Source organism: Panthera leo, chromosome C1 (assembly GCF_018350215.1).
Source record: "Panthera leo isolate Ple1 chromosome C1, P.leo_Ple1_pat1.1, whole genome shotgun sequence".
In the NCBI taxonomy this organism is placed as follows: Eukaryota; Metazoa; Chordata; class Mammalia; order Carnivora; family Felidae; genus Panthera; species Panthera leo.
Window position 1 is genome coordinate 13351372 of NC_056686.1, and position 13871 is coordinate 13365242.

General features: G+C 59.9%; 1 protein-coding gene across 3 annotated transcripts in view; it reads left to right on the forward strand.

Annotated features, from left to right (window-relative positions):
• Positions 1-3156: 3156 nt before the first annotated feature.
• The window catches only part of PAX7 (paired box 7), a 100918-nt gene continuing 90203 nt past the window's right edge, over positions 3157-13871 (forward strand). Inside the window, exons 1-5 of one of the 3 annotated variants that reach the window (XM_042952363.1) lie at positions 3157-3241; positions 5859-6094; positions 6685-6811; positions 7759-7887; positions 9460-9465. In XM_042952363.1, the coding sequence (XP_042808297.1) occupies positions 3157-3241; positions 5859-6094; positions 6685-6811; positions 7759-7887; positions 9460-9465 (583 nt within the window). Of the gene's footprint in view, positions 3242-5858; positions 6095-6681; positions 6812-7752; positions 7888-9459; positions 9466-13871 lie in introns of all 3 variants that reach the window. The other 2 variants (XM_042952360.1, XM_042952361.1) reach the window with 2 other exon arrangements.

The following is a 13871-nucleotide window of genomic DNA, read 5'->3' on the forward strand; positions in this document are numbered from 1 at the left end:
CGGGGAGTCTGCTCGGGGCCTCCCTCGCGACTGGGCCCACAGCTCAGTCCTCTGCATGGCACGGTGGGGACCGTGCCAAAGGTTAGGTGGCCCCCCCATGGAGCACCCCGAGTTCGATGTCTCCAGCCACAGCTGGTGGGCCCTGACCCCAGGAGATGCACGCACGTGTGCGCGGCCCGGCGGTAAAGTCAGCAAGGAGGGACCGACTCTTCCAGCCTCCACGCCAGCGCGCCCCAGAGGCCTCTCCTCGCCCAGGGAACTGACCCAAACACACATTCACACCTTCTTGACAGCTGAGACAGCATGGAAGCGACTCTAAAACATAAACACAGACAGAGACCTTCACTTAGAAGCCCTCGCGTACTCAGACTGGCCCGCAAGCCTACAAGGAGCCTTACACACAAGCCGACCTCCACCTAGAGACACACAGCGGCTTAAATTCACACACAAACACACCCCTCGGTCCACCCACAGACGGAGAGAACCGGTGCCTTAAATCCTTCCTCGCCAGGATGGAAATTACTGATGAATGAATGAATAAACGTACATTATATTATCTCTACGAAGGAGTGTATATTGTGTGCATATCTGTATGTGTATATCCATACACACATGCATACGTGCGTACACATAAAATATACAGCCACTTCTGCAGGTCCCGGGCCAGACCCCCCAGCAAGACAAGATGTAAAGGGACCCCAAGTGTACCTGGACTTCCCCAGACACATACACGGTGGCCTCAAACTTCATCTCTCAGTCCCTCTCCTCAGGGGCAATGGATATAGCGGGGTAGCACCTCTAACGAAGAAAAGAGCCCAGAAAACCTTGTCGGGCCCCTAAAACTCAGGCCAGCCTGGTACCCGGGCCTGGGCAAGTGCAACCTGAATTCCCCCTTTCCAATTCTAAAGCTACCTGGCCTCCCCCTCCTCAATTCTGGAGCCGCTGGAAGGTGTGGGCTTAACAGGTTTTCTGTAGGCCCCCATTCCCAGAGTGCCTCCCCACCAAGAGCCTGATGAGCCCTCCCCACCCCACCCCCCCCAAGGGCTGGGACAGACGGGAGAGGAGGGAGTCTGTCACATGCTGAGAGGGGCAAAGGTCACAGGTGAGGAAAAGGGGAGGGGAAGGGGGCACACTAGGGCCAGCCCGAGGAGAGCCCCCCAGGCCAAGACGAGGCTGACCCCGGGACCCGGAGAGGGCGGGCAGGGGGCGGGCTGCGGGGCGGGGGCCGAGTTGGAGGGCTGGGTTTATTTTATTGTATTTTGCCTCCAGCGCTGGGCCGGAGACACTCTTTCCCGAGGGAGACAAAAGGCCTGCTGTCCTGGCGTCCTGCCCCGCTGGGAGGGCGGTTCGCCCCCAGGACTCGTGTCCCGGGGCAGGGGCGTCTGGCCACTCTGGCCGGGGATGGGGGGGGGGGGGGGGGAATCACCACCCCCACTGCTGACCCTTTAATTGGGGCACTTCCCCCCTGTAAATTCAGAGGGTGGGGGGAGCTCAGAATTGACGGGCTCCCCGTGGCACCGAGACTCTCCCCCCCAGATCCGGGGCACCACGCTCGCTGTCAGCCTCCGGGCACCAGACTGCCCTCGGAAAAGAGGTGCTGGGTCGTGGCCAGGGTGCCTGAAGAGGAAGGCAAGTTTAAACCCGGCTGCAGCTGGGGGAAGGGAAGGGGGAGACGAGGGGAGAAGACGCAGTCCCTAATATTTGGCACGCCCAGTTTTCTAAGCACTCTGGGCGGCTGGGAGCCGCGGAAGGCTGGGCGAGGACCCGCCACTGGGGCGCGGACGTTATTTCACAGAGAAAGTCATCAACCCTTCTCCTGAAGTCACCCTAGGCCGCTCGCCCGAGTGGCCCCGCTGGCGGAGATTTCAGAACGTGTAAGAGACATGAAGGAGATCCGCAATCAGCCCACTCTGGCCCTGGGAGGCCAGAGAAAAGGCGAGAATTCAGCGGAGCCGCCAACCCTGCAGCAGACATTCCCAAGCAGCCGGGACGCCGAGAGGGGCCGTGGGCGACCAGGGGGCTGGGCGCTCGGCCGCTGTGGCCCATTCGTCAAAAGAAGACACTTGCACAAAGTTAGCCCCCTCCCCTTCCCTTCTGCCCCCTTCCCCCAGCCCCGGGGCCTCGCTCCCTCTGTGTTAACGGGCGGTTCAAATTCTCCCCCAAAAACCAGGTCGAGCCGGGGATTAGAAAAGAGAAAAAAAAAAAAAATATTCGTTGGCGATTTCTTTTCGTTATTGGTCCTCGCCTCCCTTCCGCCCTGGCCCCCTTTTCCATCTCATGAATAAAAGAAAAGTCCGAACCTATCAGATCTCGTTCGCTGCCTCCCCCCCCCCCCCGCCGCCGCCACCCCCGTCCCCCCCACTCCTCCTCGTACTCCAGCTGAGCACTTTTGCACAACTTACCCTGCGGATCGCTCGCCCCCTCGCTTCCCCTCTTGCCTTCCCAACCCCGTCGCCCCCAGTCGCCTCCCCTCCAGCCCCGAAACTCCGACAGAGCCACCTCGTCCCCTCCCCGAGCCTTGTGGGGGGCGGGGGCGAAAGCCGGTGCGCGAGGGGGACGTGAGTGTGGTCTGCAGCGAGGCGTGGAGGGGCGCGCAGGGAGGGAGCGGGCGAGCGCGGGAGTAAATACATAACTAAATACGGGCGAGAACCCACTCGGCAGCCTCTCGGCTCAGAAACTTTGGCCCGGAGCGCGCGAGCGCGCACGGCCGCCCGTCCGAGGCCGGGCCCTGCCTCCGGCCGCGGCTCCCCCCTCCCTACCCCAGCCCCGCTCCGCCGCCGGCCTCGCCTCCCGGTTCCGCCCGGCGCATCCGCCCGCACAACTTCTGGCCGAGCCGAGCGGGCACAGGCGGACTTGGGGTTGGCGTGTTTGTTTGTTTGAACTTCCCTGTCGCCACCTTCCCCCCCCCCTCCCGACCGCCCCCCTCCACCAACCTCCGCCCCCCACCTCGCCCCCCTCCCCAGCTTCTGGACGCGAACGGCTGCAGCCGGGGGTGGGGGTGGGGGCAGGGAGCGCGTGCGGAGAGGGGAGGAGGGGGAAGAGGTTAAAAAAAGCGAAGTGGCAGAAGAAGGAAAGAAAGAGAGCGCAGCGGGGGTGAAGGGAGCGGACGGGCAGCGGTTTGTGCCGACTCTGGACTCGTCCCCGGCGTGCGCAAGAATGGCGGCCCTTCCCGGCACGGTCCCCAGGATGATGCGGCCGGCGCCCGGGCAGAACTACCCGCGCACCGGCTTTCCTCTGGAAGGTAAGAGCGCCTCCGCGCCTCCGCCGGGAGCCCGGGGTCCGCGGAGACGCGGCCATCTCCAGGGGTGGCGGCGGCGCCAGCGGCAGCAGGGCGGGAGGAGGGGGGCGCGCTCCCCGTCTCGTCTGGGACGGAGTCCGGGCGCTGGACCCCGGAAGTTTCCGGGGCCGACACTTGTCCGTTTCTGCGCGGCTTTCGGTGGCCGGCGGCCCGGCCTCACAGGTCGCGCGGGCCCCGGCCTTGCTCCGCCGGGCGGAACCCGGGGCAGATTTCGGCCCCTGGGAAACGCCAGCTCTCCGTGAATTTCAGCTCGTTCCACTATTTTCAGATACTTCCCTCCCCCCCCCCATAGTTTCTCGCAGCTCTCCTGCGTTCGCCCCTGCAAGCGCGTCCTACTCCTCGTCCCGAATTGTTCTTTTTTGTGTGTTTGTTTTCCCCACTGCTGGGATGGTCTTCCCAAACCCCTTTTATTTCGAAATGCCGACAGCATGTGGACAGCGTGTGTCCAAACCAGGAAGGTTCTCCGCTTCGTCCAAAGCAACAGTCAGAAACTCCTACTCTTGGGGTCTGGAAACAAACTAATGCGAAATAATCGATAGCAACGATTTCCCCCGGCCCCACCCCCACAACTTTTCACTTGGGCTTCGGAACTCGGGAACTCTCCTGGGAGAGGACCCCGGGACGGGGAAAGTGCGCGATTCTGTAATGCGTCCTCCCTAAAGAAATATGCAGCGCCGGGGCGAGCAGGGAAGGACGCACCGTGGACGGTTCCCGGCTCCAGGAAAGGGTGCGAGCGGGCTGCCGAGACCCTTTCCTGCGGGTTTTTTGTTTTTTTTGGGGGGGGCTTCGTTTTGTGTTGTGTTGCTTTCTTTCTAAACGGATGGAAGGCCTTCAACCTGTCAACCGAGGGATCACTGGGCTCCTGGGGGCAGGTAGCCACGGTGTCACACGGGACACCGCTTTCATTTTGTAATTACTCCTCTGGTAATTGTATGAGCCCCCTTGTGCGCGAGGAAGGGGAAAGGAGGCGGGGAGGGGATGGACGGGCAGGCAGCCTGCGATCTGGGGAGGGAGGGGTCCCTCCGGCAGCGGGCCGGGCGCGGGTCCCTGCATTAGACAGAGGCGAAGAGAGTGGCTCCGTGATCAAGTGCGCGCGAGCAGCCACGCAGGCGGGAGAGCGCACAAGCCCGGGGATTTGCCGTAACACTCTCCTGTAGCGAATGCAAGTGAAACAGGCGGCCGAGGACGCGCAGCGGATTAGAACAATATTTGCCCAACATGACGGAGAATACTGAGGAGAGCCGAGCGCCGGTCGCTAAAGAGGCTCTTGAATATAAAGTTGGGCGCTCGAGAGCTCTCCAGTGCTAATGGCATATCCCGCCACGGAGACCGAGTGACTCTGACTTGGCGACGCACGATTTCTGATTAAATCCGAGGGTGGCTTCAGACTCCTACTTTTGCAAAGAGAGGTGGGGGGGGGGGGCCGGGAGCGCGAGGAAGGAGGCGGTAGGAACAGCCGAGCCTCTTCTCGCCTCCTCCCTTCCAATTATACCGGCAGCTCCCTCCACTCGGGGGGCTGTGAAATCGTTCTAATCTGCCAGATCTCCGCAGCCGCCGAGTCCCCAAATTGGGGGGATCGAGGCCGGATTAGTGCACCGGGTGTCCCCCAACCTTCTGGGAGGAAATTGTGTAGACTTTGCATTAAGGCTTCTGAGGAGCTCTCCCCTCCCCAGCATACAGCAGGGGCTGACCGCGGGGGATGTCTGTCTCCCAGGTTCCCAAAGTCACCCACACCCGGGGGGGGGGGGGACTCTGGCCCATCTGTGTACCAGCCTCTCAGAGCCCGCAGGGACAGTTCATGGATTTCTGAAGCCAACTAGTATTTGATTTGGAAGCTTGGAGCATCTCCCCAGATCTCCCCAAAACGAAATTAGAGCTTTGAGAGGGGTTGGAAGCAAGGAGAGTCCCTCAAGGGACAGCCAGGTGACCCCAGAGGCAGGGACCAACGGCGTCATGTCACCAGTCCCTCGACTGTTCAGTTAGAAGTTGGACGGCTCTGCCAGCCCAGGCCAGAGCACTAAACACTGGTAATTAACCAGCACCTTCTGGCCCGCTCCAAAATGGATCAGTCTTGACCACCTAGGGCACGGAGCGGACCAGAGGGGCCACATCTCACCCGCTAGTGGCCTCTCTAAGAGGCAGGCAGACCTGTGGCCCAAACTGCATCCTGGGGGACATTGGTCCCAGAGACTCCAAGACTCCATCAGCCTCTTGGCTCTGTCCCCTCCCTCCCGTCCTCAGAAGCATCAGATCCATCGTCCTCATTCCCTATGGTGTGACAGGAGCAGGGGCACGCGGCGTCTGGGGGACTGTAGCAGCCAGCCGTGACTCCCCCCTCCATCCTTGCAGGACCTTCTCTGAGCTTTATGACGGTTTTCGCCTGACCTCTATACTGCCTGGGCTCCAAATGTGTGTGTGTGTGGGGGGGGGGGGGGGTTCAGGGATCCTCTGTCAGGGGTCTTGGGGCTCAAATGAGACCAGCCAGGGAGGTGTGCTCAGTGTCTCCTCCCCATCCTTACCCTGTGCCTCTCTCCTTCCCCATCTGCCCTCCCTTCTCCAGTGTCCACACCACTTGGCCAAGGCCGGGTCAATCAGCTTGGCGGGGTCTTCATCAACGGGCGACCCCTGCCTAACCACATCCGCCACAAGATAGTGGAGATGGCCCACCATGGCATCCGGCCCTGTGTCATCTCCCGCCAGCTGCGTGTCTCCCATGGCTGTGTCTCCAAGATTCTCTGCCGCTACCAGGAGACCGGGTCCATCCGGCCTGGGGCCATCGGAGGCAGCAAGCCCAGAGTGAGTGTCTTTGCTGCGAGCCGACAGTCGTCCTTCCCACGGTTGGGGGATCCTGGCCGTAGCCCCTCTCAATGCCCTCCATCATCCAGTATCATTGGGGGTTCCGTAAGCTTCCTGTGAAAGTACAGGAGGAGAGTGTCCTCACCCCCGGATAGCTCCCTCCTTACTTGAATTTCTAGTGGATGGAGATAACTGAGGTTCCAGGTTGCCCAAGACTTGGAGGCCCATGAGTCATCCCTGGGCCGTCCCTATGTCTGCCCCATCCCCTATCATCATCCCAGACCAGGGAAAAATCTCCCCTCTGTCTTGCCTGAAATAGTGAAAAGGAGATCCTAGGAGTCCTAATTAGCTTTTTATTTTATTACCTATCACTTCCCTGGGCCCTCAGTCAGCTGCCTTCCTGGGAACCAGGCTCAGGTTTTGTGAAGGGATAAAGCCAATCTCAGAAGGGGGCGGTGGTGGGGGGGGGGGGGATGGGAACCAGAGACACCAGCCTGGCCTGGGGCTCTTGGGAGGTTGATATTAAAAGTATCTCCCTCCCCCCACCCCATCTTTCCACTCCTGCTCTCCCACCTCCACCTCTGAAGCAGGTGGCGACTCCGGATGTGGAGAAAAAGATCGAGGAGTACAAGAGGGAAAACCCAGGCATGTTCAGCTGGGAGATCCGAGACCGGCTGCTAAAGGATGGGCACTGTGACCGCAGCACGGTGCCCTCAGGTGAGAAGGCAGCTGAGCCGGCGGAGTCTGGTTCAGGCTTGGGGTTCGGGGCTGGGGGTGGAAGAAAGAGGACAGGAGGTACTGAATGACGCGGAGCTTGAAGGAAAGTTGGGGGGAGCAAGGGGGACAGGAGCATGGAGAGAGTTGGGGCACAGGAGGGACTCAAAACCGAAAGGAAGATGAAGCCAGGGAAGAAGGAAGGAGAAGCAAGTTCAGAAAGAGAGAAGAGGAGGAGGAAGGAGAGAAGGAGGGATGGATGGACAGAACGGAAGGAGGGACGGAAGGGGCAAAAAGTTAATCCTATAAGGCTGGGTGATAACAGGAGCTCCCTGGGCACTTTCTCCGGGAAGTGGCCTAGAGAGATGGGTCCATCCTAGGAGGGTTGATCTCCGGTGGGCTCCCTGGACCCCTTTCCCCAAGTCACAATTTCTGTTTCGTTAGTGCCACCAGCCAGCAATGGGTCCCAAATGTGGGGGCCTTCCAGCATCCTGCCTTGTGAGACAGAAAGGGCCTGGGATGTCCGTGTGCAGGAGCACGTGTGTGTGCAGGCGGCCAGGCACGCAGGGCTGGGCCGCACACCTGAGTGTGGAGACCGAAGCACAGGGGCTGGAGGGCCTCCGGGAAGGCCCTGGGGGAGTGGGTGTGGGTGTGAGTGTATCTAGGGGATGTGCAGGTGTAAGGCACAAGTGTGTGCAAGGATGCGTATAGGAAAGCCACCGTGAGATGCCCCAGGTGGGTCAGCTTCCCTAGCGAGTGACTGTCCTTAGGTAGAGACGCTTAACCGGGGAGGGGGGCAGCGGGGGTGTGAATCTCATTGCGGCGTGTTGGGGGCCGGGGGGGGGGGGGGGGGTGCTGCGCGGCTTTCTCCCAGGGGCCCAGGTCGCGCCGGGCTCCGCTGCCCCAACGACTTATACTTGGTCTTTTGCCTTTGAATTTCTGAGGTTTAGTGAGTTCGATTAGCCGCGTGCTCAGAATCAAGTTCGGGAAGAAAGAGGAGGAGGATGAAGCGGACAAGAAGGAGGAGGACGGCGAGAAGAAAGCCAAGCACAGCATCGACGGCATCCTGGGAGACAAAGGTAGGGAGCCTCCCCGGGGACGCCACGGCGGAGCCGCGCGTCCCCACCCGCCCGCGTACGGGCCGGTGCTGCGCTTCCGCCGCCCAAGGCTGGCGACTTCAGCGGGAGCGACTTCAGCGGGAGGACTCACAGCCTCCGGAGGTGGGGGCGGGGGGGGGGGGCAGCCGGGAGCCCCCTCGAGGCTTTGCCGAGAGCGCCCCCTCGGCGCGCCCGGGGCCAGGGCAGGGCGCGGAGCCGGGGCGCAGACGGACCCCGCCTCCCCGGGGAGCCGGCGGCAGGTTGGTGCACTGCGCGCCGCCGAGTGCGCGAGCCCCGCGCGCAGGGCCTCGCCGAGCCCTCCGGCGCGTGTGTCCTTCGGCGCTGGCGTTTTGGCGGCTGGTCCCGGCGTGGATCTATTATTTATAGGAAACTTGGGCAAGGGCGGGGGGGGGGGGGCGAGGAAGGAGGAGCCGGCCCGCGGCTCCCTAAATGAATTTGTTAACCAGACCCGCACACGCTCTCTAAACGGTCCCTTGAAACCCTGCCTGACAGTTGACTGACCGCTGCAATCAATAAAAATTAGCGAGGGCCGCGTGGGCCGCCGCCGAACCCTCAGCCTCGCGTTGTCAGGGCGCGCGGACCGAGCCAGCGCCGAGTGGGTGCAGACGGGCGCACGAGGCAGGGGCTTGCCCCGTGGGGCCAGGAGTCGAGGCCAAGTTCCCAGAGGCCGGGGGTGGGGAGGTCTCGGGCGAGGAGAAAGATTCGGACGCTCCTCGCACTCTCCCCACTTTTCAGCGCGGCTGGGCCGCTGCCGGGAGTCTGAGCCTGGCGCCCGGCTTTTTCCCCGGATCTGCTAGGGAAGGCATTTATCTTTCAAGCGCCTGCACGCCCCGGGAAAGGGGGGGCGTGCTTTTGTTTATTGACGGGGGGTGGGGGGGGGAAGTTTCGGGAGAAGGGGAAGTCTTTCTCATTACCCCCTCCCCTCGGAGTTCTCTCTGAGACTGGGTCTTCCGTGGGGGCATGGAGGAGAGACAGACAGACAAGAGCCAGAGCCGGGGAGGCTGGCTGGGGAGAAGAAGCAAGCCCCCCAGCAGGCATGCGGGCCGGGGCAGGGGTGGGGGGCTGCAGGCAGGCAGACAGCAAAGACAGTGCTCCTGTGAACCAGCAAAACAGTAGCTTTGTGGAAAGTGGGGAAGCGCCCCGAACCTGGGAACTTGGAAGGAGCACATTTGGCTGGAATTTCTTTGCAGAGGTTTCTCGAGGTACCTCCCTCCTTGCTTCCTGCGAACTCCCAGCCCGGGTCTCTCCCCAGTTTTCAGCAGGCTCTCCCAACCTTGAAGATGAACTTCAGAGACAAAGCCCGCTTCCAAAGACAACACCCAGGGAGGCCCAGCCCCCACTGGCCTGGTGGAGGGGGAAGGTGGGAGGAGGGGCAGGGGCAGTCCCTTTGAGAGCAGCCTAGAGCTGGGGAAGGGGCGGGCTATTGACATTCAGGGCCCCAAGTGGAGCCCAGTCCCGCCAGGGACAAAAGGGCGAGGGAAGAAAGGGAGGGAGCCGCGCCTGGCACCCCGCTGCGCCGGGCCTGTCGCACAGCCTCAGGTCTGCAGTGGGAAGGGGTCCTGTGCCGCTAAGGAGCGCCTCTGGCTTGGCCCAGGCGGCCCTGAGCCCTGCGACCCCCTGTGGGGGGACCCACTCCTTACTTCAGTTTGTAGCAGAAAGGGGCTTAGGGGCACTTCCTTTTTTTGTGGGGTAGGGCACATTGAACTTGAAGGGCTCTTTTCTGGTGCCTTACCACACGGCAGACGCCGTTTCTGGGAGGTAACCGGGGGAGAGGCGGAAGGAGGTTTGGTTTTATTTGGAGAGACTTTAGGTGTGCGTGTGTGTGGCTGGGGTTTGTCCAGTTCCGTCTGTAAGGACGCAGCATAGAGAAATCTGTCCTGAGAAAGAAGGAAGGGAAGGGGATAGAAAGGGTGGGCTTTGGGGAGCCCTCCGCCTCCAGGGAGGTCCTGCGCTTCTGGTGTTGGTCAGGGCTTACGAAACCAGCTAACAGGCAACTTCGCTGCAGAGAGGATTTCCCTGCAGCACAACCAGGAAGCTCCAATTCTCCAGGGGTTTGCGGGGAGGAGGCAGAGAGCACAGGAGCTGAGTCTGGAGAGGAGTTGCAGAAATGAAATGGCACCCGTGGGTCTGGTATCCAGAAAGCCCAGCAGTTTTCTGAGTGACAGTGGGCATGTCGGGCGCCGGGACTGTGGGCTGGGTGGCTGTGTCAGCGCATGTGACTCTCCGTGTGGCTCTTTGCCCGTGGCCCTCTGGATCGTGGTGCCGTGGGGCTGTATTCTGTGCAACCGCGGTTCTGTGTGGCTCTGCAGGGTGGTTGTACGTGGGTGTGAATGGGCAGAGCGACCGTGGGGATGAGTGAGGGTTGCCTGTCCATCTGGTGACAAGTCACATCAGCCCCCTGAGTACCTGGGCAGGCATCCCAGGCGACCCCCCCCCCCCTCCAAGTGGGAACCTCTCCTCTCCCTCCTAGGCCCCGGCCATCAGCTTCAAGGCCAAGTTAGAGGTGAAAAGACCCCTTAACCTCCACCCAAGCCGGCCAGGTGGGGAGAGGCAGAGACCCCTCAAAGCGCAGAGCAAAGGGAGGGGTGCGCGCCCACAAACTTTGTTTTCGTTTCTTGCTCTCGACAAACGCTTTCTCCGGGGGTTGCCCCTCTCGTGGCGGGGAGCCTTGGAAGAAGGGGTTTAAGAGCTCTCCTCTTTAAGCGCTAAAGAGAGATCCCTCCCTGAGTCCGTTTTCCCCTATCGTCCGCTTGGCATTTAATAATGTTAAGACTTATTAGAGCTGGTAATGAAAACTGGGACTCCTGAATAGGAAACTGTGTTGGAGAGGGGTGTAATAGCTTCCAGGCATGGTAAGAAACTATTTATCCGCAATCAGTCCTCACTCTCAGAGTTTGAAGCACAAACGTTAAGTTGAAGGGTTTTAAAGCAGATTAAATTGAGCTTTTATTTCTGTGCACTTTCATCTCTGAACAGCTCACTCCTGCTCCCCTTGGGCTGATATTCATGAGGCTGTTCATATTTTTTTTTTTTTTTGCTCTTATCCTTGTTAAGACTGAGTTATTAGGATTGTTGGTGGTGAGAATTTCAGACCGCTGCGGAGAGGGGCTCCGGCCATGCTCTGCTCACCTGGAGAGGGAAATGGACAGTTCTTGCCCTCATCCACTTGGACCCTCTTCCCCTCAGCCCTGCTCCGAGGATCAGGGGAGACACAGGCCGGAGACCCAAGTGGGAAAGGATTGGAGGAGGGACGGAGAAGAAAAAGATTTGCCTAGCCTGAGCCCAGAGAGACTCCGCTGGGAAATTTGATAGGGGTTTGCAAAAAGTCAAGCCATCTCTCTGGGGGAACTAAGGGGGCCAGTGTAAAGAAATGGGGGGGGCAGCAATATCAATAGTAATCAGCACCCCGAAACCTCATGCCTCTGACGTTGCACAAACGTAGGCTGACACTGACCAGATCAGACGTGGGGCTCCATCTGGGCCTTGGGGTCCGGCGCCCAGAGAGGTCACGATTAATACGAAATAAGGAGGGAGAGGGGGGACTCACAAACTAAAAAGAAGAGGGTGCATTTGCCTCTGTGGGGAAGAGTGCCATGGTCACCGCCGGGCGGAGACTTTGCTGACTTCCCCGGGTAGGAAAGACCGTCCGAGGTGGGGGCCGAGGGGGGTGCTGGGTAAGGCAGATCTGTGTTTCTTTCCCTCTTTCCTTGATGCATTTTTAAAGCCGCGAACGTACAGGTGTGGAGTGGCAAATGACGAAAGAGGATCGGAAGGGAGAGGAGAGCCCCGAAGTGTCGGCTTTAGACACTTGTAAAAGGAGGTGGGAAACAATTTAATTTGGCAGCGCGGATAGCTGCTAATGCGGTTTTCGGTCGTTCGCTACACTGGAGGAAGCTGTTTTGATTGTGTGTACAAGGACCTGCTAAATTTAATTAGGCTCCGGGGCAGCGCATGAATAGGGGAAGGGGGGGGCTCGGCTCCCCTCAGCCCACACCGTTTTTTGTTTTTTTCTTGTTTTTTTCTTTTTTCCCTTCCCCCGGCTTCACACCTGGAAGGGGCATTGTTTACCGGATAGGCGAGAGCGGCCCAGGCAAAGGGAGGCGGCGCGGAGGGAGCGGGGCCTTGGGAGCGGGAGCCGGGGAGGGGACGGAGATAGTCCATTTATCAAGAAACAATCTGCATTGATTTAAACCAACAAGTTCCCTCCTCTGTAAATGTGTGTTTAGAGAAAGGTAATTGACACTCTACCAAATCAAAGGATTACCCCGGGTTGGCAATCTAATCAAACAGAGTCCAGGCGGGATTTGAGGCTGTTCAGAGTGGGGATCAGCTTCGCATAATGGGGGCTCGGAGGAAGATGGGAGGGTGTCAGGCAATTCCCCGGCTTTAGGCTGAGCTCGGTGGTGGATATTCAGTGAGACCAGAGGGAGAGAGGGAGGGGGGCGAGGCCTCCGCCGCGCCCGGGTGGTGGGGGGATGGGGTGAGCGGAGAGGGGGCGTGCGGGGCGGGGGTGGGGGAACATCCCGCAGGAGGGGGGCTCCCGGCGAGGGGGCGAGCCCACACTGGGCTGACAAGACTCCCCCTTTCTTCCCTCCATCCCCCCCAACCGAAGCCGCGAGAGGGGAAGGAGGGAGCGGAGACTAACGGAGAACAACAATGAGATATAACTATTACAAAGGCAAACACTGGCGCTCGCGCGCGCGCTCGCAGCCCCGGAACCCGCGGTAAATAAACAAAGTCGGCAAACTGTTTGCCAGATAAACTCGTGCCTAAATCGAGTGTGACGGGCAAGGAGAGTCGAGACAGAAGGAGATAAGGTTGGAGGGGGAATGAACGAGCATAATCTAATAGAAGACATTCAGCAAACAAACTTGAAACAAGAACAGGGGAGCGGAGGGTAATTATCCGCCCCAGAGAGCGAGGGAAGCCTTCGGAGGGCTGGGGGTGCGGGGGTGGGGCGGGGGGGGGGGGCCCGGAGCCGCGGGGGTGGGGCGTGTTGGGGAGACCGGGAGGCGAGAGGCCTTCGGGACTCCACGGGGAACCGGGCCAGGGTCCCCAGGGCGCGCAGGGGGAAGGCCTTTGGGACTCCACGGGGAACCGGGCCAGGGTCCCCAGGGCGCGCAGGGGGAAGGCCTTTGGGACTCCACGGGGAACCGGGCCAGGGTCCCCAGGGCGCGCAGGGGAAGGGCTCGGCTCCCAGATTGAGGTTCCCGCGCGGCTCCAGCCTCCCGGACGCATTTCTACACGGGGTGGGGGTCCCCCGCCGCGGAGGCGTGCGGGTTTTATGTTCACCTCCGGGCACGCACCGCCACACACACCGGCTGTTTCGAGGCGTTTGTACCTAAAAGACTCGTGTGCGCGGCGCAGCCGTGAAAGGAATTAGATATTTACCAGGTTGAAATAAGCCTGGCTAAGAAGAAGAGAGAAGAGAGAGAGAGAGACATTGAAAAGACGAGGCTGGCTGGGGGAAGACTTCAAACGAATTCATCACTTGGAATGGTGGAGGGGAGATTTACCAGACAGTATTGGGAAGTTATTTAGATATTAATAACACATTTTCCTGAGGCGCGACCACGGCAGCCATCTGCGCGGCTCTTGGAGCTATTTGGCTGGGTGAAATATGGGCGTCTCAAATGTTGGGAAGAGATAACGCAATCAGGCCGTAACCCTGGTCCTAAGACGGCATCGCAGCGTTAAACCCGGATTAACCTCCCCCCACCCCCGCCGCCCCCTCCCCTTTCACAGCTTTCCAAATTTTTCACTGGAATTTACATGGAAGGATTTAAAAGCACATATAACAGTAGCCTTAAAGCAGTAAGGTGATTATTTGGGCTTTTTTTTTTTTTTTTTTTAAAGAATGCCTTTCTGAAAATGATAGTTGTCACACATTACATCTTATGTAAATAATACGACATAAAAACATATATATTTTTTATACATAGCGA